The sequence below is a fragment of the Lagenorhynchus albirostris genome, chromosome 9 (genome assembly GCF_949774975.1).
Source record: "Lagenorhynchus albirostris chromosome 9, mLagAlb1.1, whole genome shotgun sequence".
Classification (NCBI taxonomy): domain Eukaryota; kingdom Metazoa; phylum Chordata; class Mammalia; order Artiodactyla; family Delphinidae; genus Lagenorhynchus; species Lagenorhynchus albirostris.
The window spans coordinates 9,932,033-9,955,329 of NC_083103.1; the positions used below are offsets into that span (position 1 = coordinate 9,932,033).

At 45.2% G+C, this 23,297-nt stretch overlaps 2 protein-coding genes across 11 annotated transcripts in view; one reads left to right on the top strand and one right to left on the bottom strand.

Annotated features, from left to right (window-relative positions):
* Positions 1-13,779, top strand: part of CPSF7 (cleavage and polyadenylation specific factor 7) — a 22,797-nt gene extending 9,018 nt beyond the window's left edge. For 3 of the 9 annotated variants that reach the window (XM_060159010.1, XM_060159015.1, XM_060159017.1), the window contains 6 exons: positions 115-287; positions 3,155-3,569; positions 4,074-4,192; positions 6,415-6,583; positions 7,207-7,374; positions 10,678-13,779. In XM_060159010.1, the coding sequence (XP_060014993.1) occupies positions 115-287; positions 3,155-3,569; positions 4,074-4,192; positions 6,415-6,583; positions 7,207-7,369 (1,039 nt within the window). In that variant the 3' untranslated portion in view covers positions 7,370-7,374; positions 10,678-13,779. Of the gene's footprint in view, positions 1-114; positions 288-3,154; positions 3,570-4,073; positions 4,193-6,414; positions 6,584-7,206; positions 7,375-7,929; positions 8,099-10,677 lie in introns of all 9 variants that reach the window. The other 6 variants (XR_009542348.1, XR_009542347.1, XM_060159012.1 and 3 more) reach the window with 6 other exon arrangements.
* Positions 13,780-16,941: 3,162 nt separating this feature from the next.
* On the bottom strand, positions 16,942-22,033 carry TMEM216 (transmembrane protein 216). Of its 2 annotated transcripts, none has more exons than XM_060157659.1 (5): positions 21,939-22,033; positions 21,273-21,374; positions 20,607-20,699; positions 17,790-17,991; positions 16,942-17,524 (listed from the first exon to the last, which is right to left on the bottom strand). In XM_060157659.1, exons 3-5 carry the CDS (start codon positions 20,650-20,652, stop codon positions 17,509-17,511), a joined length of 264 nt encoding a protein of 87 aa, XP_060013642.1. In that variant the 5' UTR covers positions 20,653-20,699; positions 21,273-21,374; positions 21,939-22,033; the 3' UTR covers positions 16,942-17,508. The 2 variants fall into 2 exon arrangements, with proteins under 2 accessions (XP_060013642.1, XP_060013641.1); XM_060157658.1 differs by having other exon boundaries at positions 21,953-21,970.
* Between the last annotated feature and the right edge of the window lie 1,264 nt (positions 22,034-23,297).

Genomic DNA, 23,297 nt, shown 5'->3' on the forward strand with positions numbered 1-23,297 from the left:
ACTAGCAAGGTATCCTTGGCTTTACCAGTTTTCACTAAAAATGGAAGAGAATTTCTGTGTTCCTGTCTTGGTTGTCTAGTAGATTTCACTCGTTTTTAATTTTTCTTCCTCAAGGTATGCTGAGGTGGTGGTAGCCTCTGAAAACTCTGTCCATAAGTTGTTGGAACTTCTGCCAGGAAAAGTTCTTAATGGAGAAAAAGTGGATGTGAGGCCAGCCACCCGCCAGAACCTGTCACAGTTTGAGGCACAGGCTCGGAAACGTGAGTGCGTCCGAGTCCCAAGAGGGGGTACGTGGAGACCATCTGTATGAAGGGGGGGAAGTTTGTGGGTTTGTTTTCTGTGGTGTAGGCTTGGCCTACGATGTGGAAGAGTTTGAGAGAGGGTGGTGGTGATTATGGGTGACAGCATGGCAGTAGGTAAGCCAAAAAATGAGCCTCATGTGCTAGGAGTCAGGTAGGTTCAGGTTATGGCTCAGTTTTGCCACTAACTCATTATGTGACCTTGGGCAGGTCACTTTACTGCTTAGGGCCTACTTCCCCATTTGAACTAGACACGCGACATATAAAGTTCCTGTCAAGTCTAAATTATGTGTTTCTATCTAAAAAATCAAGTGTATAGCAAATGGGCTTAATTGTAAGACGTGTGTATAAATTATTAAGAAGCAACCACCATAAAATATAAATATGACACGTAAAGATGGCTGTAATCTTGTCGTGAACATACACTGGAAGGGTGTTCTGTAAGGAGTCGACCAAGAGGAGTGCTGGAGAGTAAGAATTTAACAGTGTTTCTCCAGCATTGACCAGGGGGGTTGGGTACCCTTTCTGTTACCTGCGATTTTAGTTTGCTTGGCAAGTGTTTCCCATTAGTAAAGAAAGTTGCATCATGCTACCTTAGCCTGATGATAGTATGCCTTAAGCTCACCTTATTCCCTTTATTCTGACCCTGTGCTCACCAAGACACCTTCTGATACTAATTTGGTTTCCCAACTAGGCTCTCCTACTGGGAAGAGAATGCGCTGACCAGCCGACACAAGTATTCCAGTCTGCTTGGCAGTTATATTTCTCATTGTAAATTAATAAATTGTCATTCTGGTTTATGAATCAGTCTCTTGTGAGTTTGGATAGTGTGAATCAATCTCCTAGGGTCCAGTCATCCCTGGGTGAACTGTTAAAATCAAGTTTCTGAACCTGCGAAACCTGGGGACCAACCTTGGATTGTCCTGACTTCAGAAGGTGCAGCCACCCTGCAAGGCCTTGCCTGAAACAGTCAACTGCCATTACTTTCCTTTTACGGGGTATGGCAAAGTTTTCGTTACCCACTTTCTGTCACTGCTTAGGTCCTGCTCTCAAAATAGTGCCTTGTATTTATTGATTGGGTAGTCCACTGGGACCTTGGATAGGTTGACTGAAGGTGGAAATATGGCCACTCAACTCTTGCATAGGAACAACTATGTTCTTATAACTATATTGAGAGCCTAGATGGAAGTGGTGTGAGCTATTGCTCTGGGTTAGAAGGCACATACTTTTCTTCCTTGATAACCTGAATTTTCAAAGTCCATTGTGTTTCAGAGTCTTTCTATGATTCACGCCTCTTCTAGCTTTCTTAAGATGTATAATTTTACAGCTGCATTGAGCACCTAACAGTCCTGGCACCACCTGGCTGTTTACTCCTTGATGTTAGCTTTCTTTGCTGAAGTGATGGTGCTGACTGAGTGGTGTTTTTCTGCGCTGTCATGTTGATGGACTTGGGCTCTGTTAATTCACTAAGTATAGCTGGTTGACTTAGTCTGCTTAACAGTGGTTGCTACTCTTGGGATTTGTGGCCATAGATACAAAAAGAACCCTTGCTAGTGTGGGAACGGTAGCTGGGAAGGTAGCTAACTTTCAGAGGATTACACTTGCTAATACCTGTTCTTTCTTCAGCTTGAGAGAACTCAGGGAAATAGCACGTTGCCATGTGTGTGAGACATGAAAAGCAAGAGAATGCTGTGGTAGGCACTGGTGATAAACTATGTTAGAGGAACCAAGGTGGTTGCCAAGGGGATTAATTCCACCTTGTGCTTTCATCAGGAGTTAGTGTTTACTAACAAGTTTTTGTTTAAGGAGCACTCTTCTTTCTCTCCACACTTGTCTCCTAATGGCATCTTTCTACCTCCAAGACTCCCAAGACCATGTGATCACATTCTTCTGTTGGATTCCACATTAACCAGGCTTAGAGTAGACTGTTAAATTGGAAAGAGGGAACAGGTTTAACCAAGTGACTTGACGGTGTCAGAGCCATGTTTCCAGCTCTATACAAACATGTTTTGAGCCCCTGTTTTGCACAACACCATACCACCGTTCCACGATGATGTTCCTAGTAGGCTGCCCTGTGGGGTAGAGGGTTTGGGCCATTGAAATGTAGGGGGAGTTTCCCAGGTTTCAGGCATATTTGGTACCAGGGTTTTGCTAGGAGTCCCTGGTGTCAGCTGTGTGCCATCTGCTCATTCTGTGGGCAGATCTTTCCTTGGCTTGTCTCCCGTGTTTTCTCATTTAACCTCCAGTCTTCTACTCTCTGTTCTGTGGCTCTTCCCCGTCCCAGTTACCAGTTTGGGTACTTGGATGGAGGAAGTGTTATCCATCCCCTGCCCTTCCCTCCCTTCCCCCAAATTCCCTGGCCAAAGAGCCATGGCAAAGAGAAAATTTCAAGTATATAGCAGGATAAAGAAGGTTAACTATTACTAGTCTAAGGAAAGAGTCCCTGAACAACTACCAGAGAAAATGGGATTTCGAATCAGCTTGAATCCAGCTGACCAGTGATGAACATACCTCAGCACTGTCATTTTCTCATGGGTTATCAGGGTCCTTCTGCATTTAAAAATAGAAAGCAAATCTAAGGGTAACTTAAATGTGAAGCACTGAGAGTTCTAGATAAAGAGCATTCTTTAACATACAGAATTAGGGTGGCTTTGCTTCCTGGGTTTATGTCTTAACTAGGTTGCCTCTGAGCTTTCTCTCTGAGGCCAAAGAAAAACAGTAGGTGATTTTACCTTCTTTCTCAGCTACCTGTCACCTTCCTTAGTATGGTGTCAGATGACTTGCTGAAGGATGACCTGGTCCCGTGGTTATGTCTAAAGGTTGGACAGTAACAGTGATTCTGTTTTGCTTCATAGGAATACCTCCACGGGCCCACTCCCGAGATTCTAGTGATTCTGCTGATGGACGGGCCACACCCTCTGAGAACCTTGTACCCTCATCTGCCCGTGTGGATAAGCCCCCCAGTGTGCTGCCCTACTTCAATCGCCCTCCTTCAGCCCTTCCCCTGATGGGTCTGCCCCCACCCCCAATTCCACCCCCACCACCTCTCTCCTCAAGCTTTGGGGTCCCTCCTCCTCCTCCTGGCATCCACTACCAGCATCTCATGCCCCCTCCTCCTCGATTACCTCCTCATCTGACTGTACCTCCCCCTGGGGCCATCCCACCTGCCCTTCACCTCAATCCAGCCTTCTTCCCCCCACCAAATGCCACAGTGGGGCCTCCACCAGATACTTACATGAAGGCCTCGGCACCCTATAACCACCATGGCAGGTAAGGACCATCTTGTTCCTTTCAGATCTGAGCCAGGCATAGTGGGGTAGACAGTGTTTTAAGCATTTTGTTCTCCCTGAGGAAGTAAGTGAGCACTGAATTCTTGTATTTTCCCTTGTGGAAACTGTTGTCATAGTATTGAGTCCTGGGAAATAGTTAACTATTAGAGAATGTTTTTGTTTGGTATTTTGTTTGCGTCTTACCTCTCAACCCAAACCATGTCCTTCGTATCCCTTTTTAAGGCAGTTGATTAAATGGAGTGCTATAAGTCACTGTTAGGAATGCTATGAGTGTCGAGCACTGTTGAGTCATGCCAGAATTACAAAAGTATATGACATAAATCCTGTCTTTGAAGAGAACATGAACATATAAAACATGTGAACAGGCTGAGAACCATTTAAGACATTATACAGGAGAGCACAGTTAAATAGCATAGTACTCTAGAGTATGGTAAAGTTAACAAGGGGTGTGGGCAGTCAGGAGTGGTATTATTTCTGTGTGCAGCCGAGATTCGGGCCCTCCGCCCTCTACAGTGAGTGAAGCAGAATTTGAAGAGATCATGAAGCGGAACAGAGCAATTTCCAGCAGTGCCATTTCCAAAGCTGTATCTGGAGCCAGTGCAGGTAACTCATCCTTACCGTTGCTGCCTTCTCCTTACCTTTAGTTTTTCCATTGTTTTGTCATTTCCATTGGCAAGAAATTCAACAAGATAAAGTTGGAGCACTAGTAGATTCGCAAGAGTGGCACATTTTGAAAAGCAATATGGTAACCTGGTTTCCTGGCTTTTGGGGAGCTCCACTGGTGCTGTTTGTTTAGCCTGTGTCTAGACCTGCCCCATGAAAACCAACTTAGTGCCTAGAATATAAATAACTAATGCTCATTGTGGTGTTTGTTATAGAATGAACTTCCTGCCTCACGGAGATCTTGATCTCAGTGGTTGATCAGTGGATCTTGTGTCTATGTAATGAGTCCAATGCCAAGTGTAGACCTTGGGTTTTTAGAACTGATGATGATGGTGGATATGGAATCTGATTACATTTGGGGATCGAGGCAGAGCTGGTGGCCTCCATGTAACCTATCCTAGAAAGAGACAAGTCTGTTGGGTGTCAATCTTAAGGCATAATATACCCTTACAACTAACTTTTGCCTTGCTGTCAGTATTAAGTGGGCAGAACCAGAAGCCATGTCTTTGAGAGCCAGGGGAACATAACCTTTGGTTCCTAAGAGAAGAGAATATAGGAAGTTTCCGGGTTCTGGTCCAAGTTTTGCATTATAGCACTAATCATATTCACTTTCTTCCTGTGAGTTTCCTACATGAATGTAAATATAGATTGTCAGATCTCCTAAGAAATAAGTTAACTCTGTTATCATCCATTTTCCATAATTTCTCATCTTTGACTACAAAATTTGAATGCAGAGTGGACTAAAGACAGAAAGTATGTATATTTTCTCTCTCTCTTTTTTTCACCAGAAACCTTCATGACATCTGAGTAAATCTCTTTAAATTAGAAAATAATCTATGCTCATTGTAGCAAGTCAGATATACAGAGTATAAAGAAAAACAGTCATTGTTCTTCACCAGTTCCTTCACACTGAGATGATCAATGACTGAACCTCTGTCTCCTCCCTTTGCTTTGTTCTCATTCCAGTCATTCAAACCACAAATATTTATTGAATTCCTACAAAATAGGCAAAAATTCCCTACTCTGGTAGAGCCAAAATCCTGGTGTTCTTAGATCTCCACAGAATTGCAGGTCCTTCACAGTCTCTGTTCTGTTCTTCACTGCCTCGCACAGGGGGAGCTGCTAGTCCACTGTCACTGGACCCCTGCCTGGTTTCATGCTTTCCTTGTATTATCTTGTCCTTAACGCTAAGAAAGCTTTAGTTTGCAAAAGCATTGTTCAAGTACCCACCCTGACCACTCTCCTTGAGTCCAAACATTGCTCAGATGTGAGGAATGAAGGAGCTAGTTCTTGATGGCAGCATAATTAAAAATATGTGTGTGCATATATAAATGCACACACAACATACATGTCTTAGATATGTTACTTGTATGTATATATGTATTTGGTTATAGATTTAAAATAATTCAGACAGAAATATGCAGTGTTAATAAATGAAAGGCTTCTGTACAAGGACCATCAATAAGACCACCTTGTACAATTTAGTGTCTATCCGTCAGATTTTTTTTCTGTGCATGTAGCAAAATATATATGTAATTTTGATGGAATATTGTTTCACAGCTTTTTAAAAATACATTCTGGACATCTGTTAAATCAACTAATACCTAACGTTTATTGAGCCCTTACTGTGTGCCTGGCACTGTGCTAAGTGCTTTACATGGATTGCTTTGTTTACATACAGATTTACCTCATGCTTTTTAATGACTATGTAGTATTCTGTAGAACCAATGTTCCATAATTTATATAGCCAGACCCTACTGAAGGAACCTTAAGTTGTTTTTGATTCTTTAATACAACAAACAACGCTGAAACAAACATTGTTTAAATTATATACTTGTGAACAGAAGTAGAAAATTTTTAGATGTGCTGGGTCAAAAAGTATGCACATTGTTTATTTTAATGGATGCTGTCTGATAACCCTCAGACAATGACGTGCCGGATTATACATTCACTAGCAGTGTCTGAGAGCATCTGTCTGATTCCAGACCACTAGAATATAGGTGCCATACAGTTTTATACCTGCCACTTCTGCCTCATCCATTTTACTGTGGTTCTGTGGGACAGCTTTTTACTCTTGGTTTGTGTCCTCCTGAGTTCTCCTTTTCATCAGTTAGTTTACTGCCTCTGCTCATCCTTGGCCTTTCCCATCCATCCCCTGTCAGGGGATTACAGCGACGCGATTGAGACGCTGCTCACAGCCATTGCTGTTATCAAACAGTCCCGGGTCGCCAATGATGAGCGTTGCCGTGTCCTCATCTCCTCCCTTAAGGACTGTCTTCATGGCATTGAAGCCAAGTCTTACAGTGTGGGTGCCAGCGGGAGCTCATCCAGGTGAGTTGATGGTCGCTTCAGCAGCCTGCCAGCCCCGAGCAGCACTCTTCCAGGGACTGGCAGGGGGAGGAAAGGAGCCCAGGGTATCTGGCAAGGACCTAGTTGAAAGAGCAGACCTAGCCCTCATGTCTTTAAGGGAAAAAAATTAATCAAACGTTTACATTAATAAATGTTGTAATGTCTGAAATCTGTGTGTGGTGAGGCAGTGGGCTTATTTAGGAGGAAAGACTGACGTAGTTCAGAACATGGGCTTTGGAGCCACACATTCTTGAATTTGAATCTCAGTCCTGCTCCTAACTACCTGCATGACCTTGAATATGGAAGTTACTCAACTTTCCAAGCCTCATTTTTCTTATTTTTAAAAAGGGGACAATGGTAGTACTTATCTTACAGACCTGTTGTAAAGATTAGGTGAGATAATGCATGTAAAGCTCTTAGCACTGTGCCTGATACGTTAGTAAGATCTCAACAAGTTTGTTATTAATTTTCCAAAAAAGACTAGGGGCCATGATAGAGTAACAGAAGAGTGGTTTAGGCAAATAGTAGAAGATACCAAAACACAATATTCTTAGAAAGAATGGGGTAAGCCCTCTGAGTGAGGCTGAAAAGTATCCTTCTAATAGGAAAAGACATCGGTCCCGAGAGAGGTCACCAAGCCGGTCCCGGGAAAGCAGCAGGAGGCACCGGGACCTGCTTCATAATGAAGATCGGCATGATGATTATTTCCAAGAAAGGAACCGAGAGCACGAGAGACACCGGGATAGAGAACGGGACCGGCACCACTGAGAAAGGTGGGATGAAGCCTCATTGCTGGCTGGTTGATGATCTCTTATGAAAGAAAAATTATTGATAGTAAAGATTTCTCTCTCTCCTTTTAAAACAAGAAAAGGGTATGGGAAGACTTCCTATTTAGGTAACCAAAAATTCAGGAGGGCAGGTTTTCTGCTTGTTTGTGAGGAGTCGCACCCTGAAATGGACCTGAGATTAAGCTATTTTTGCTTGTTTTTTGACTGCTTTCACCTGGTATCTGAGACAACACGGCATAATGGCTAAGAACACAGTGTCTGCAGGTAGATGCCAGGTTATGAATTCCAGCTCCTCCAGCCATATTACTTTCTGTTCCTCAGTTTCCTCATTTGTAAGTGGAGATAATAAAAGCGACTGTCTCATTGGATTGCTGAGTATTCAGTGAGCTAATCCATATAGAGCATTTAGCACTCATAGTACCTGTCACATAGTAAATTCTCAATAAATGATAGCTGTTGTTATTATCATTGTTATGTTTTATTTGTTTATTATTTATTTACTTTCTTTTTGGTTGCGCCATGTGGCCTGCGGGATCTTAGTTCCCTGACCAAGGATCGAACCCGTGCCCCGTGCATTGGGAGCACGGAGTCTTAACCACTGGACCGCCAGGGAAGTCCCTCATTGTTATACTTTAACCCCACCAAACTTTCAAATGAAAAAATCAGGAAAATTGACCAAGACAGAAAAAAGTAAGACCATTGCCTACTTGTAAGTTTTCAAGGTGCAACATTAATGATTTTTAAGAATTAATATGTATTAAAAAGATTTTGAAAATCAGGATACTTTAGTCAGGAGAAAGCTGATCTGAAAAAAATTATCTTTAAAGCTTTAGAGACTGGAGGATATTTCAATGGCAGGATATAATTGTTTTGGAAAAACTTACAGTGATTTTTTTTTTTTTTTAATAAAGCAAAACAAAGGCAGGAGAGTTAGGGGTGGGGAACTACATTAACTCAAGTAACTGAAAAGTTGAGTTAGGCTTGGCTGGTTCAGGGGCTTCAGCTCTGTTATTTTCATTCTCATGCTCCAGGTTACATCCCACCAGCTTGGCAATCCCAACTGAAAACAAGCTTCCAACAAAGACTGTTTCTAGTATATAAGCAAGCAAGAGCAGTTGTTGACTCTGTTTCTTTGGAGATCTGTAAAAGTAGTCGAGACTCTGGCGGGGATGGTACGTTTGTGGTTCCTGAAGGCTATTGCATGACCCAGGTGACTTTGGGGTCTCTTCTCAATTTTGTGGCTTCACATCAAGTACATTAGGATAATGTCCTTGGTGTTTGGCTGATTTGGTTGGTCTGAAGTAATGGTAATTGTGGAAGGTGAGTAGGAATAGTTCTGCTTGGTATCTTTGGGGTGGATAGATGGATGACTGGATGCAGAAAGGAAAAGAAACCCTCCCCCCTTCTTGTGAGTGCCTGTAGTTCACAAGCGGTAGCTGGACTGTAAACTGTTGCCTAGTGACAACCTACTAAACAAGTAAGAAAGGAGTCTTGTTATGTTTGGCTACTGCCCTCTACTTTGTTGTTTCTGCCATTAACTTAAGCGGAGTTTTAAACAGCGTTGGCCTAATTGAGTCTCAGGCAGTGGGCGGGAGGGTGGGTAGAGTGGGTCTGTGATCGATCTCATCCCTCCTGTAGCAGTAGCAGCATTTCCCTTGTTTGAGCTAGCACAGTTGCTAGTGTTGCTTGTAGATTCAGTATCAGTCACCACCCTCCCCAGTCCTGCAGCCCACTGTGTGTGTCCTTTGGAGCTGACTAGGATAAGAGTGACGAAGGAGGTAGTACTTGGTCTGTGCAAAGCATGAATTATAGTCTCTGGGGCCACGTAGGTTAGTAGTCGGAACGTGTAACTGCATGTCACTGTTCTTGGCGGCTTTGCTCCTGACAGCCTTTTGATAGAAAAATTGTGAGATCCTCTGATCATTAGAACTTCGGGGATTGAACACCTGAACCTGAGACTTCAGCTGTCATCTTGCTTCATTTTTTTTCCACCTGTAAAGTGGGACTTTTCTTCCATTATGAGGATGATTCAATTTGAAAAACTGAAAAATCCTATAACCCAGTAGTTCCCAGAAAACAGTCATTTGGCTGGTGCAGGCCTATGACAAATGAGGAAAATTAACTCTTGAGGCAGGTTTTCCAGTTCCCCACTTTTCCTAGTCACCCCTTTAGGTACGTTGGTTATTCCTTCTGGTTAATTAGTCCAAAAGAACTGAATTTGACCCCCCAAAAATGTCCATTTCTCACATTCTCATCCTGGGATTCTTAACTTCATCTGCAGGTACCAAGTTGTGACTTAGGAGATGTCATGTTGAGGAGATGGTGCCTGGGCCTCGTTTACCTTGATAACTTTGCAAGCTCTGAGTACAATACCTTTTAGTTAGAAAATACTAGTATTTATACTATACGGAGAGCTGTTCCCTGAGAGCAAAGGGTATATTCCATCTAGGGGCAGCAAAAAACAGCAGGCTTTTTTGTCCATCCTTCCTCAGGATGGGCACGACCTCTGGGACCTGAAGTCTGATTGACCCACTTTGTCCTCTGTCTGCATTCAAACATTACCACCAAAATGGAGCTATAACCTCTAAGAAATGGGTGCTGTTCAGTTGACCCTTGAGCAGTGTAGGGGTTAGGGGAGCTGACCTCTGCGTAGTCAAAAATTCGAGTATAACTTTATAGTCAGCCCTCCATTTCTGCAGTTCTCCATCCACAGATTCAACCAACCTCAGATTCTGTTGTAGTACGTATTTATTGAAAAAAAATCAGCATGTAAGTGAACCAGCGCAGTTCAAACCTGTATTTTTCAAGGGTCAACTGTAGTTTACTTCTGATGCATTAGTTATCCTCTGAGTCTTGTTTTGTAGCAACAGTTCCCAAATTACATCACTTTTGTGGTATACGTGTGTACGCTTTGGAGTTTGAGGATATTCTTAGGTTGTCTGTGGCTTCAAGTTTTTGTAGTTGTTGGCTGTTGTCTCATTATTTTAGGACATTATCCTGCTTGAAATATAGTAATTCTCACCTCATTGCTATCCTCCTGGTCCAGTGAAAACTGAGCATTCTGTTCAATTTTGATCTAATGCAAAGATTCGGAAACCCAAATGGTATGAAATTGAGGAGTCACTGAGGGCTTTAGTTTCCTCTTACAGAAAATGAGAAAGATACCTGCCTGCATAGATGCTTAGAGAAACCAGAGGCCATGACAGATTCTGAGGACCCCAGGGTGAAATGGTGCCATTTCAGAGTGTAGAAGGATCAGGCAGCTTATGGATGTAGTTTTTCTTGCAGAGCTCCTCCCGGTTACAGAAGTGCATACATTAAAGGTGAGCATTTATGTATAGGCCATGTGGCCAGTTTGGGTGTTAGTAGAAATCCTAAGCCTGAATTCAATTCCCCCTTTTCCTTTTCGCTGTCAGTTCTATTTTGTGTGGTAAGATTGACGAGGCCACCCCCTGCAGATGGATGTTACAACGTTGGAAAGAGGGCTGAGTGTACTGGGGACCTTAAGTTAGGTCGAGATGTGACAAGTGGCTTAACAGTCCTTCACTGCTCAGCAGAAGTTCTTAACCATGCTTTTAGTTTTCTTGGATGGTGACTGCTGATTATCTTCTTTGACCTCCGTGCTCTGCTTTCTGCTCTGGCCTGACCACATCACTCCTGCTTGGTGTTAGTATGCTTCTTGGCCCCTCACCCACACCTGTCATCTGGGGAGGACTAGAATCTCTTGAGTGGTGGTACTTGGAACATCTCTGGCTCTATGTGTATGTGTATGCTTCTTTAAAAGAAGGAAAAAAGTTTAGTTTTCTTGTGTAAGTACATGCTCCCTGCAAGGGCCTCTTGGGTATTTGGGGGTTAATGGATTTGGTTATGTACACACTTGTTTTCTTACCATTGTACTTCCCATTTCCAGATTTTTCCCCTTCCCCTTAAGGTAAGCTATGACTTGCTCAGAATAGATTTTCTGAAACAGTATTTAAACTCACCATGCTCCCTTAGAGCAACTTTTCTTGAAATGTAGTAGTTTCCAGCCAAAGTCTCCTTTTCAGTCAAACTGCTTTGATGCCTCATTTCATTGTCTATGTTTTGCCCCCTAACCTTAAAGTAAAATGTCACTCCTCTTTCCTCTGTTCTCCTCCAACCATTCCCTCACTACTCACAGTGCCAAACACTCCCAGACAGTTCTGCTGTCTTTTACTTTCCCAGGCTTGCATTCTCTCTGTCTGCATCCCCTACTTCATACGTTTTAACTTTTGAAAATGCCAGTATAATTTATATAAGCCCCTGTTAATCGGAAAGTAACCTCTAACTTGTATTTTCTTTCTTCTCTTCTGATGTTCTCATTGCAGGAGTCTGGTTGGAAGCAAATGTTTTTTTAATGGACTTGCATCTCCTCACCTTGATCAGGACTAAAGGACGGAGGCCGCTCCACCCCTTCCCCTTTCTCCAAGCCCCTAACCCCTTCCAGACACCCACAGGGAATACCCTCTGCCCTGCAAGATTGAAGATTGCCTGGCAGCCCTCCCAGTCCCACTCCTGTTTGCCAGGGTAAAGAACCTAAAGACTTCATGTGGTTGGGAGGGTGGCAGACAGGAAGAAACCATGTCCAGGTCCCTGGTCTCCATAGAGAACGGTGCTTTGTCCAAGGAAACGTATGAGTTTCTGATTCTCCAGGAGCAGTTCAGTGGTGAGGTTGATGGGAAGACATCCTTCCCAAAGGAAACGGATCCTCCCTGTGGGATCTAGGAGAGTGACTGGGTGTGCCAAAATATGCCCAGGGTCCTGCCCTCAGCACTAGGTTTGATGGGGCGAAGAGGGTCCAAACCCCTTGCTAACATACCACTTCTTTAACTCCTTTACCTGCCCAGCCCTTTGAGGAGGGACCATGAGAACAGAAATTACTTTATGGAAAGCTTCTCCTGTTCTTGCTTTTCCCTCTTACTCATTGACGGTTTGTTTCCCTGACCTCCCAGGGGGCTAAAACCCTTTTAACTCCCTGCTGCCCAGCCTGCTCAGTGGACTTGCCCCTCCTAAGCAGAGAAGGCCCATGAGGTTGCTTTCTGCTGGGGAGCCTGGCAGAGCCAGTTACCACCCTCTACTGCTTCTTGCTTGGTTCGGTTGCCTCTTGCAATAACCAGCTCCACTAGATGTTCCCTTTCCCTGGGGCTTTTCCATTTCACATGTGGAGCCCTTCCCCCAAGAAGGCTGCTTCCTTGTTTTAGAGGAAGGTACTGCCATTGGGAGTCGGGGACATCGGACCTCAGCAGTGAAGAACCCTTGTGAAATACTAGGAGTGGGGAAGGAGGCAAGTTGGGCGGGATATGGCCTACTTCCATAGGCTTTTCTTTTTTCAGGTTTGATGTGAGCATGGGCTTGCATCCTCCAGGTACATACTTTTACTTATTGTGGGATAACCCGGCACTAGTAGGTAAAGTCACAAATTTGGTATTTTTTCACCTTTTGAATTTTGACTTAATAGCTCCCCTCGCTCTGCCTGGAGGTACTTGCTGCCTCTGATAAGGAGCAAGGAAGAAGTGGAGCCTGACTTTAATGAGCTCAGCTCAGAATTCTAAGGACCACCACTCTGGGGGCCATATTCTACACAGGCAAATGGAATTGCTTTTCCCATAACATCCAAATTGTGAGGCGGCTGCTGCTGAAAGAAGCAGCAGCAACAGGGTCCTGCGGTACCCACGGGGCGACAGATGCTACTTCTGCACGCGTCTGTAGGGCACGCGACATCGAACAGGAAACGTGGCACGTGGGATGTAGGGTCGCTGGAGACCCTTCTGGCTCAGAGGGGAGAGACTGAGCTGGACCGAAGCCTTCCTCTGTTCCTTGCACGTTTCTGACATAGCCCTCGCTCAGTCACTGAGGGAGTCCCCCAGGGTTGGAGAGGCACATTCCCTTGGGACAGAGGCTACAGGTTTGTAGCTTTTTTCCCCCTGTCCCCCAACCCCATCCCCACCTCCACTTCAGAATATGGCACCCTGCCCAGCCGGCCAAGCGTTAAGTGATGTGCTTATCCTCAAGAGCAGCTCCGGGTGTCTTTTTAATGTAGAGAAAACCAAGTAAGGTGACAGTTTAAGGAGAAAAAAATATATAGAATACCAGAAAAGCCGTTTACCCGGAGAATTTTTTTCTCCCCATTTTTGTTTTGTTTTTACTTGGTGACACAATTTTTAGTTTTATTTCCTGATAGCAAAAGGAAAAAAACCCAACCCTCAAAAAGGCCAAGGCCCCGTCCCCCTGTTGTTGGTGATTTGTTTGTCTTTCTGATAGGTTGAAAATTGTGTAATAAACTTGATGACACTGTCAATCTTTTATACTGCATTGTATTTTTTTCCTTTTGTAACAAAATATTTTTAAATAATAAATGGGGTGTGAGCTGTTTCACGGATTCTGCATTGAATAGATTTGTTGAGGTGTCTGGGACACGGGTGTGGGCTGATGTAGAGGCTTTGGGAGGGGAGTGAATCCCTGAGTTCTCAGCTGGAATTGCACGGTGGGCGTGTGTAGTGCGTGTGGTACACCTCCTAGGAGACCTCGTGCGAACCTTTGGAGGTGCCCCTTGAGGTTTAGCTTTTTTCCTTAGCCATCCAAACAGACTAGTTAATTCCAAGTCATCTTTTATCCTTCAAGGTTCCTAAGATTTATTCTCAGAATAAATGTCCTACCTTGTACAGTTCAGTTCCGATGTCATCAAGTTCATAAAGGGAAGAGTCCTCTGCTAGGCGTTAGAAGATATGCTGGCTAGTGCCTCCTTCACATCTAAATCTGTCTAACCACGGACGAGCAGCACAACCTCAGTCTCTTTCGTTTGTAAGATGAAAATGATAGCTGTTCTGCCTTCCACATTGGGAGGTCTGAAGAATCATAACAAATGTGAACGTGTTACGTAGACTTCGGTGCTATCTAAATATAAGGGAAGTACAGATTAGAAAGCTTAGCAAAGTGCTGCGGGGTAATCCTTGGGATTCCTGAAAGGCTTTTTAAAAAGTTGGGCAAACAAGAGGAGAGTTAGCATAATAAAAAGATGAACCAGCAACTAGATGACATATAATGTGTTGCTGAGGCCAGTAAAGGCAAGAGCAGTATAAAAGCAAGAAACCCTTAGTAGAAGGGAAATTCCTTGAGGGTCTATGATGTTATAAAACTTGAAGGAAAAAAAATAGTTGGAATGCCTCTCAGAACTTAAACCAGGGTTCTCAAGTTGAGTTCCACGGTTGCCTGCATTTCAGTTACGCGCCATGCTTGCTAAAATGCCTTCCTGGCTGCATCAGTCTCTGAAGTCTAGAAATCTACTTTTTATGCTCCAGATGACTTACATAAACTAAAGCATGAGGACTGCTACTTTAGAGAAGCAAGTACGTTCTTCAGTTTCTCCTAGGGATTACCATGGCAGTATAGGAAGGGAATGAATGACCTTTGGGTCACCTCTGTGTTCCTGAGTGCTTCCTGAAATGAGCCAGACCTCAGCCCCTAGAGACCACCACTGCAGTCACCTGACTAGGCATGTCAGGTGTGACATGTCAGTTCTAGGCATGAGTGTGGATATCCTAGCAGGCCTCTGCCAGCTCTTGTGACCAGGGCCTGCTTCTCGGCCCAGTCCTCTCACTGTCCCAGAATGTTAGTCCTTCAGGTGTGTATGGGGTATAGTGGCTTCCCTTGACACTACAGTGAGTACAGCCTCTGACACGTTAACCCTGAAAGACTAGCTGTGCTGATTCCCATCCTCCACTGCCTCAGTTTCTGTTGTATGATGTTCTACTCTGGTGTGACTAACTGCATCCACACAGCTCGCCCCAACAAGCATCAAGAAGAATGAGCATTTATGGGACGTCCCTGGCGGTCCAGTGGTTAAGACTCCGCGCTTCCACTGCAGGGGGCACGGGTTCAATCCCCGGTCAGGAACCAAGATCCTGCAAGCTGCACGGCGCGGCCAAAAAAATAATAAAAATAAGAAGAATGAGCATCTATGGAGCCACGCCTGGGAAACACAACACGCTAAGCTTCCAGATACCCATGAAGAAAATGTGAAGACTTCCTGTTCTAAGCCCCATTTTCAATCATTCATTCTTATACTCACGTGGTACCTGTTCAGGAATGGAATTTACTTGATCCAGATTGAGACACGTAAGACAAAGTTTCTAACAAATTAGTAACCAGTTGTATGATGCTTGGCTATGTTACTTCCTCATCTCTAAACCTGCCAAGCTGGGGATGAGATTAAGTTGATCTCTAAAGCCCCTTTGAATTATAAGCCACCTCTAAACTTTCAACTGAGCCTCCCATTCATTTTTCTGTGTTGCTGGGAGGGGGACCTTAACCAGTGAAACTCTAAATGGAATAGAGAGGCCATGGGGAATGAGTTCTCCAGTTTGATGCCAGAGATTTCTTCAAAGCAGGGCTAGACAAACAAGCAGTGTGAGAAGCAGCAGAAAATTAAGGTATTAGTGGGATATGTGATTGAAATGTCAGGGAAGTTTCTATTGGGTTTTTTGTTACTGTTTCATGCTTAATCAGACCTATTAATAGTCTTTGGATGGACCCCAAAGACAGCTCTTAGGCAAGGACACGGAGGGTTAGGAAATAAGAAAAAGCATCAGTGCTTTGGAAAGTGGAGACCTACATAGGGTGAGAATGAGCCTCATCACAGGAAATAAGCAGTTAAAAACCAGCATGACATTCTTAAAGGCCAATTACTTTTTACTCTGAAGAAAAGCAGATATTCTAGGGTTCACCTGATAGCAGATGGGCCACATGGCTCAGGGTTTCCTAAAGTGGCTTCTGTGATGGCTTCTTGGGGCTGAAGAAATGGCTGCTATCATGCAAGATGAGAAATAGTTTTAAAGACGGTTACTTGGAGAAGGGAATGATTCACTCATTTAGGGCAACACGCCTCCAGCTTAAAGAATAAAAATAGGGACTTCCCTGGTGGCGCAGTGGTTGGGAGTCCGCCTGCCGATGCAGGGGACGTGGGTTCGTGCCCCGGTCTGGGAGGATCCCACATGCCGCGGAGCGGCTGGGCCCGTGAGCCATGGCCGCTGAGCCTGCGCGTCCGGACCCTGTGCTCCGCAACGGGAGAGGCCACAACGGTGAGAGGCCCGCGTACCGCAAAAAAATAAATAAATAAATAAAAGTATGTGTTCCTTTTATATTAACTTGAAATTTTAAAACAAATGGCCAAAAAATATTGGTAAGTTTAGAATATGTTTCTTCCAATTACTCATGCCTCACCCTGGAAAGATGACAATTATCTGTAAGAGGAATGAGAGACAAGATGCTGGCTTTGGGGCAGAGGTGAAGAATGTGAGCAGGCAGGATGACAGATCTGAAGAAGACACAGAAGCTGGCAGGGCCTTTAGGGATTAATTGAGGCTGGAGCTGTGGGAAGAAACTCAGTGGGACACCTTCATCACTGCCTCTGTGTCCACACTGAACCACCAAGCGCAGCGGAGAACAAACCGCTGGGATAGTCTCTACCTTCTCTTAAAGTGGAAGAAATTCTAGGGACGGGTGCCGTGAGGAAAAGGCTACTACAACTTCCGCCACAGAAAATACATCTTTATTATAAAATAATGTTTTGTTTCATGATGAGAGTAGAAAAATAACACTATGAGCTCCAGAGAAAGTTCTGGAGCTCAGTCTCTGAGAAATGGGATGAGCGGCTTTTGCATCACTCTGGGAGCACACCCTCCTGAGGTGCCCCGTGCTCCTGCAGGACGTGGGGCGCAGCACACACAGGGAGTGTGCAGCTCAGGTCCTGCTGGAAGCCCAAGGAGCCTACACGGTCCACACAAGATGCTCTGGCCACGATGATCAAAGAGGAAAACTTGAGGTCAGAAGGGAATTAATTGGTTCTGAGAAGGGCCAGGATGGCGACAGCCTTGCCCCTCCCTATACTGGAGTGTAGAAGAGTCTCTTGAACGGATGATCCTGGTTTAGAAGATGGTGCCCAGTGGGCTTATGCTTGGTTTGTTCCCCAAGGTGTCTGTGCTGAGGAAAAGCTGCAACCTTGCCCAGGACAACTTGACCCACCATTTCTCACTCGTATGGCTAAAGTACCAGAGGTATGTGTGGTCTCAGCCTGTGAGGGCTGCTGGCTGAAATTTTTGTACTTCAAATCCTGTCCATACTGATGGCAGAAAGAAAGAAAGAAACAAAATGTTAAAAGACCAGTGAATAAGAGCAGCTGGCTGGAACTGTTCTATATCCCAAGGCTCTTGGCCCCAAAGAACAAGGAGAATGTCTACCCTAAGTGGGAAAGGCAGTCCCACAGACAACCCTATTTGCCCTTAAAAATCTTCTAGACCCCTCAGGCTTTAGACAAACAATGAATCCCCCCCTGGGATGGGAATCCAACCCTCAGGTGGTAGGAAACGGTCCCTCGGCAGCAGTACCTGGAGAAGGCAGCCAGGGTGAGCACCTCAAGCAGCAGCTCTGAGCCACAGAAGAAGAGCAAGATGCCGTTCATGATGGCTTCCAGGCGGAGCACGTAGGTCTGCAGCAGCAGGTAATAGGAGGCCATCATGGCAGATGGGAAGGTCAAGGCCATGCTAATACCAAGCGGCATCTTTCGTTGGCAGAGGTTTCCCTTTGTACCTGTCAGACACAGCCCATGGAATCACCTCCAAGTGGCCTGCCTTCCCTGGCCTCAGAGGAAAGGCGGGCGGGATGGGATGGACTGGCAAGCAGAGGAAAATGCTCCTGAATGGGGATGTGCAGGTTTATAAATGCGGTCCCACCGTGTTAAAAACTAGAGGCTTGGGCTTCCCTGGTGGCGCAGTGGTTGAGAGTCCGCCTGCCGATGCAGGGCACACGGGTTCGTGCCCCGGTCCGGGAGGATCCCACGTGCCGCAGAGCGGCTGGGCCCGTGAACCATGGCCGCTGAGCCTGCGCGTCCGGAGCCTGTGCTCCGCAACGCAACGGGAGAGGCCACAACAGTGAGAGGCCTGCGTACCGCAAAACAAACAAACAACAACAAAAAAAAGTAGAGGCTTTGGAGCCGCTATAGGATTGCAGTCATTCACCGAAAGGTCCTGCTTCCATTCTGGCTCCCAGTCAAGGGACAATGGGCTCTTTATTTGAGGAAAAATTTTGTAAATCATAAAAATAATATATAATCATTGAAAACTTTTCAGTTAATATAGAAAATACAGAGTTCCCTGGCAGTCCAGTGGTTAAGACTCCAGGCTTCCACTGCAGGGAGCATGGGTTTGATCCCTGGTTGGGGAACTAAGATCCCACATGCCGTACGGGGCAGCCAAAAAATAGAAAAAAATATATAAAAAATAATTTTAGAAAATATAGAAACTAAAAGACCACATGACTCAGCCCTTAGAGATAGCCATTATTACAGAATGATGTATACGGTTTCAGACTTTTTTATGTGTATGGTCACATATTACTATTTATTATTCTAAAAATAGAATCATACTCTGCATACTGTTTTGCAACTTATTTAACCACTTAACATAGTTAGACATCTTTCCACACATAACTACCTTACCCTTTTTTAATGGCTATGAACAATTTCACTGAACCAATGCCATAACTTATTTAACTAATCCTGTACTGATAGAAGTTTAGGTTGTTTCTAATATTTTGATGTTAAAAAATACATGGCAGGGGCTTCCCTGGTGGCACAGTGGTTAAGAATCCACCGGCCAATGCAGGGGACACAGGTTCGAGCCCTGGTCTGGGAAGATCCCACATGCCGTGGAGCAACTAAGCCCGTGCACCACAACTACTGAGCCTGTGCTCTAGAGCCCGTGAACCACGACTACTGAGGTCATGTGTCACAACTACTGAAGCCCGCGCACCTAGAGCCTGTGCTCTGCAACAAGAGAAGCCACCACAATGAGAAGCCCGCGCACCACAACGCCGAGTAGCCCCCGCTCACCACAACTCGAGAAGGCCCGCGCGCAGCGACGAAGACCCAACACAGCCAAAAATAAATAAAATTTAAAAAATAATTTATAAAAAAACTATACATGGCAATAAACGTTCTCATACAGATATCTTAGCATATCTGTAGAAGTATCTGTCTTTTTCAACCATTTTGGAAGGGAAATTGTTAGGTCTAAGAATACGAATTTTACCTGGTAAAACTATTAGCAAAAAGGTTGTACTAATTTATATTCCCAGAGGGTGTGGGAATATAAATACCCACAAGAGTGTGAGACCACAGAGACCTGTTCCTCACAGCCATTCGAATGCTGGGAATTTGGAAACCTTTTTAATCTGATGGGTGAAAATGTTACCTTGTTTTTTCAATTTGCTTCTTGTTAGTGAGTCTGGGCATTTTATCATGTGTATTGGTCCTTGTAATTATTCTTATGTGAATTGCCCATTAGTGTCCCTTGCTAATTTTTTCTTTTTTTTGCTAGTGATAATTTTTTTTTAATTTTTATTGGAGTATAGTTACTTTATAATGTTGTGTTAGTTTCTACTGCACAGCAAAGTGAATCAGCTGTATGTATACATATATCGCCTCTTTTTTGGATCTTCTTCCCATTTAGGTCACCACAGAGCATTGAGTAGAGTTCCCTGTGCTATACAGTAGGTTCTCATTAGTTATCTATTTTATACATAGTATCAATAGTGTATATATGTCAATCCCCTTGCTAATTTTTAAAACTAGGTTTTTTTCTTAGCACTTTATGTGAGCCTTCTTTATCCTTTGTTATATGTGTTGAAACTATTTTTTTCCCCTCAGTGTGTGTTTTAACACTGTTTTCAAGGATGAGATATTCTAACTAATAAGGGCTTGCTCTGTATTTCTGGGGATATAAAACTTGTCCTAGAGAAATCCTTATTCAGAGAAGTGGAGGGGATCTTAGTGCTGACCTGTGCAGGCGTCTACTGCCCTGGATAGGTGTCTACTGCCCTGGACATGGAGGTACAACTGAATCTATTCTCCCAAGCAAACCAGTGAGAGGAACCAGGAACTCTTGTATTAGTTAGACAACTGGGAAGGAATTATCTAATATCTCATGTCACCACCTACTTCTGGCCCTGCAGAGCAACAGACAAATAAATCCTGACCCAAAATATGAAGCAGCTTGAAACTTCAGAGAGGGGGTAACGGGATATACCACCAGATCCAATCTCTTATGGTGAGCCTAGGTTATGTATTGAATCTTTTCCTTGTTAATCAGGTTACAGATACCAGCTCGTCTCATAAGGAATGGAAATATTCTCTGGACAACACTCACCAAAAAACAGTCGAATTACTTCAATTCCAAGATAAAGGAAGAGCATCGCCACATCCAGTACTAGATTGGCTGTTGGATATGGTAGCAGGAGACCTGCCAATACAAAAGTCAGAGCTTGCAAACAACATAGAACAGGACACACAAGAACTCCCACACACCTGGGAATAAAGACAACACGAGTCTTATCAGCGTTCCATGAACTACTTAGTGAGATGTGGGCAGGATCTGTTAACCTGCTGCAGGATCTGTTAACTCCTGGTGCGGCTACGTCTGTTAGAGGCAGGCTCGTTATTACGGGGTTTTACTCCTAACTCGGAGAGTCTATGGGGACTCTGCTCTCCACAGTAATCAGACGTACATGGGTACACAGGCTGCTGAAATGAAGGTCACCAATGGGCTTAAAGTGGAGTTCAGCAAAGAGGTGATGGGGGAGAGTCAGAATGGAGAAGTCCACATTTCCCAAACTCAAGAAAATCTTGCCAAGGGGCTTCTTACTAAATCATTCTCAAGGAAGTCACCTGATGAAGAGACTTCCGCCGTGCAACGAAGAGGAGCCCCAGGGGGCAGAAAAGAATGAAAAACAAGAAGGCTTTGGGTGGCAGCTGGCACTGGGCTGAAGTGGGGAAGGGATGTTGGGGCAAGGGGAGTCAAAACCCCAGGCCTTACCTTTATACAGAAATACGAAGAGTTCCAGCAGGAAACAGGTAGCATAATACCACCCGTTCAGAAAGAACAGGATTTCCAAGGGGGTGGAGGACAACCGTTTACCTGAAAATATGAAAACAGAGAAAAGAGATGGGCTGGAGGGCAGCTCAGCCTCAGTTATTTCGATGGTTCTGTGTCTAACTTGTAGGAAACACGAGGCCGCAGCTAGTGGAAAGGGCCACGTGGGGGCACTTCTGATTGCTGACGAGGAGTACGTGTGTATATACGGTGTGGAGGGGGGTTTCCTTCAATCCCCTTCTTTCCGGAATACCGTCAAACTCGACTCCTTCGGCTTTGGGGCTGAAAGTCAAAGCGTCTCTAAGATCTAACCTCGTCACTATTTGGGAAGGGAAATTGGGGCTCAGAGACCAGCACTGGCCTGTTTGAAATCACGCTGCAAATGTGCAACTGACCTGTCCTAGAATAGGCCCAGCCAAGGATTTGGGGGTATCTGAGACCCGCACCTCGAGACCTTCGGGCACTCAGGGTGGGTGAGTCCGCCAAACCCTGCTTTGGACAAGTGAGGAGTGATGTCCCTAACACCCGAGAAGGAAGGGTTTAGGTCGAGCACTGGGAGAGAAGGTTGGGGGGGGGTACTGAGGAGAGCGGGACCAGCGACTCACAGACCTCCGGAATCTCACCTCGCGACGCCATCTTCAGTCCCCATGGAAACTGCATACGCGGCTACGGCTACTCCTGGAGCAGCGAGGCGTTGCCGGAAGCTGGGGACGGAGCGGCCCTCTCTTCTGGCCTCTCTACCCGCCTACCTCACTCTATGGTTACGTGGTGCCTGGGATGTCTCGGTGCAGTCCGCGCGTGCCAGCAAATTGCTTTCGCTGGGGTTTAGGCTGCCGAGCTGAGAGAGAACAGTGGCCGCCCACCGAGCAGTTGTCCTCAGGACCCCGGGAGCGGGAGCGGCTCTTGGGCTTCGCCATACCAGGTTTACAATGAGTCGTCTGAGTGTAGCCAGTAGTGGTAATGTGACCGCAGGATTGGCAAATAGGCCCCGGCCCCAAGATTCTCTTTACTAACAACGATCTGAAAATGAGAAACGGTGTGCACGACAGTGCCATGCAAATGCACGGTGGGGTTTGGGGTCTTTTGTCTAGCAAGCAGCCTTTTTTGGGGGGGAAAGGGTAGTAGGGGGTTTTGTGCCTCTGATTTACGAACCAGGTAGTTAGAAGACACCAGAATTAATCGGAACTAGAGGCTCCTTTCAAGGAGCATAAGTGAGACGGGAAGATGAAACATGATCACCAGGTGACCCAAGACGTGTATGGGAGTTGAGAAGACAAAGTACTCGCGGTGGGAATTGAGAAAAGTTTACAAGAGATGGTCTGTAAACTGGGCCTTGAAGCCTGCTTATGCTGTGGAGCAGTAAGTGTGTTACCATTATCAGAGGAGTAGAAAAAAGGGTTTTGTTTTTGTTTCTGTTTTGGCGGTACGCGGGCCTCTCACCGTTGTGGCCTCTCCCGTTGCTGAGCACAGGCTCCGGACGCGCAGGCTCAGCGGCCATGGTTCACGGGCCCAGCCGCTCTGCGGCATGCAGGATCCTCCTGGACCGGGGCACGAACTCGTGTCCCCTGCATCGGCAGGCGGATTCTCAACCACTGCGCCACCAGGGAAGCCCAAAAGAAGGGTTTTGAAGTGGACTCAGGTTAACTTGACTGTTAGTCACTGTCAGTAAGGGTAGGACAGGAAACATGGCACAGTCAAACCAGGTAATTTGAGTAGAGTGACTAATTTTTTTTAAACTAAATTTGTTTTTTTATTTTTGGCTGTGTTGGGTCTTCATTGCTGTGCTCAGGCGTGCAGGGGCTACTCATTGTCGTGGCTTCTCTTGTGGAGCATGGGTTCTAGGCGCACAGGCTTTAGTAGTCGTGGCACGTGGGCTCAGTAGTTGTGGCTTGCAGGCTCTAGAAGGCAGGCTCAGTAGTTGTGGTGCACAGGCTTAGTTGCTCCACAGCATGTGGGATCTTCCCGGGC

Bases quoted from the DNA above. Each gene is read 5' to 3' on its own strand.
- TMEM216 (XM_060157658.1), bottom strand. The intron at 20,700-21,272 runs GTAAGGCCTGGG...TTGTATTGGCAG, and splicing joins CTTCGTATTTCTGTATAAAG to GTCTCCTGCTACCATATCCA. The intron at 17,992-20,606 runs GTGAGTGTTGTC...TGTGTCTGACAG, and splicing joins AGTAATTCGACTGTTTTTTG to GTACAAAGGGAAACCTCTGC.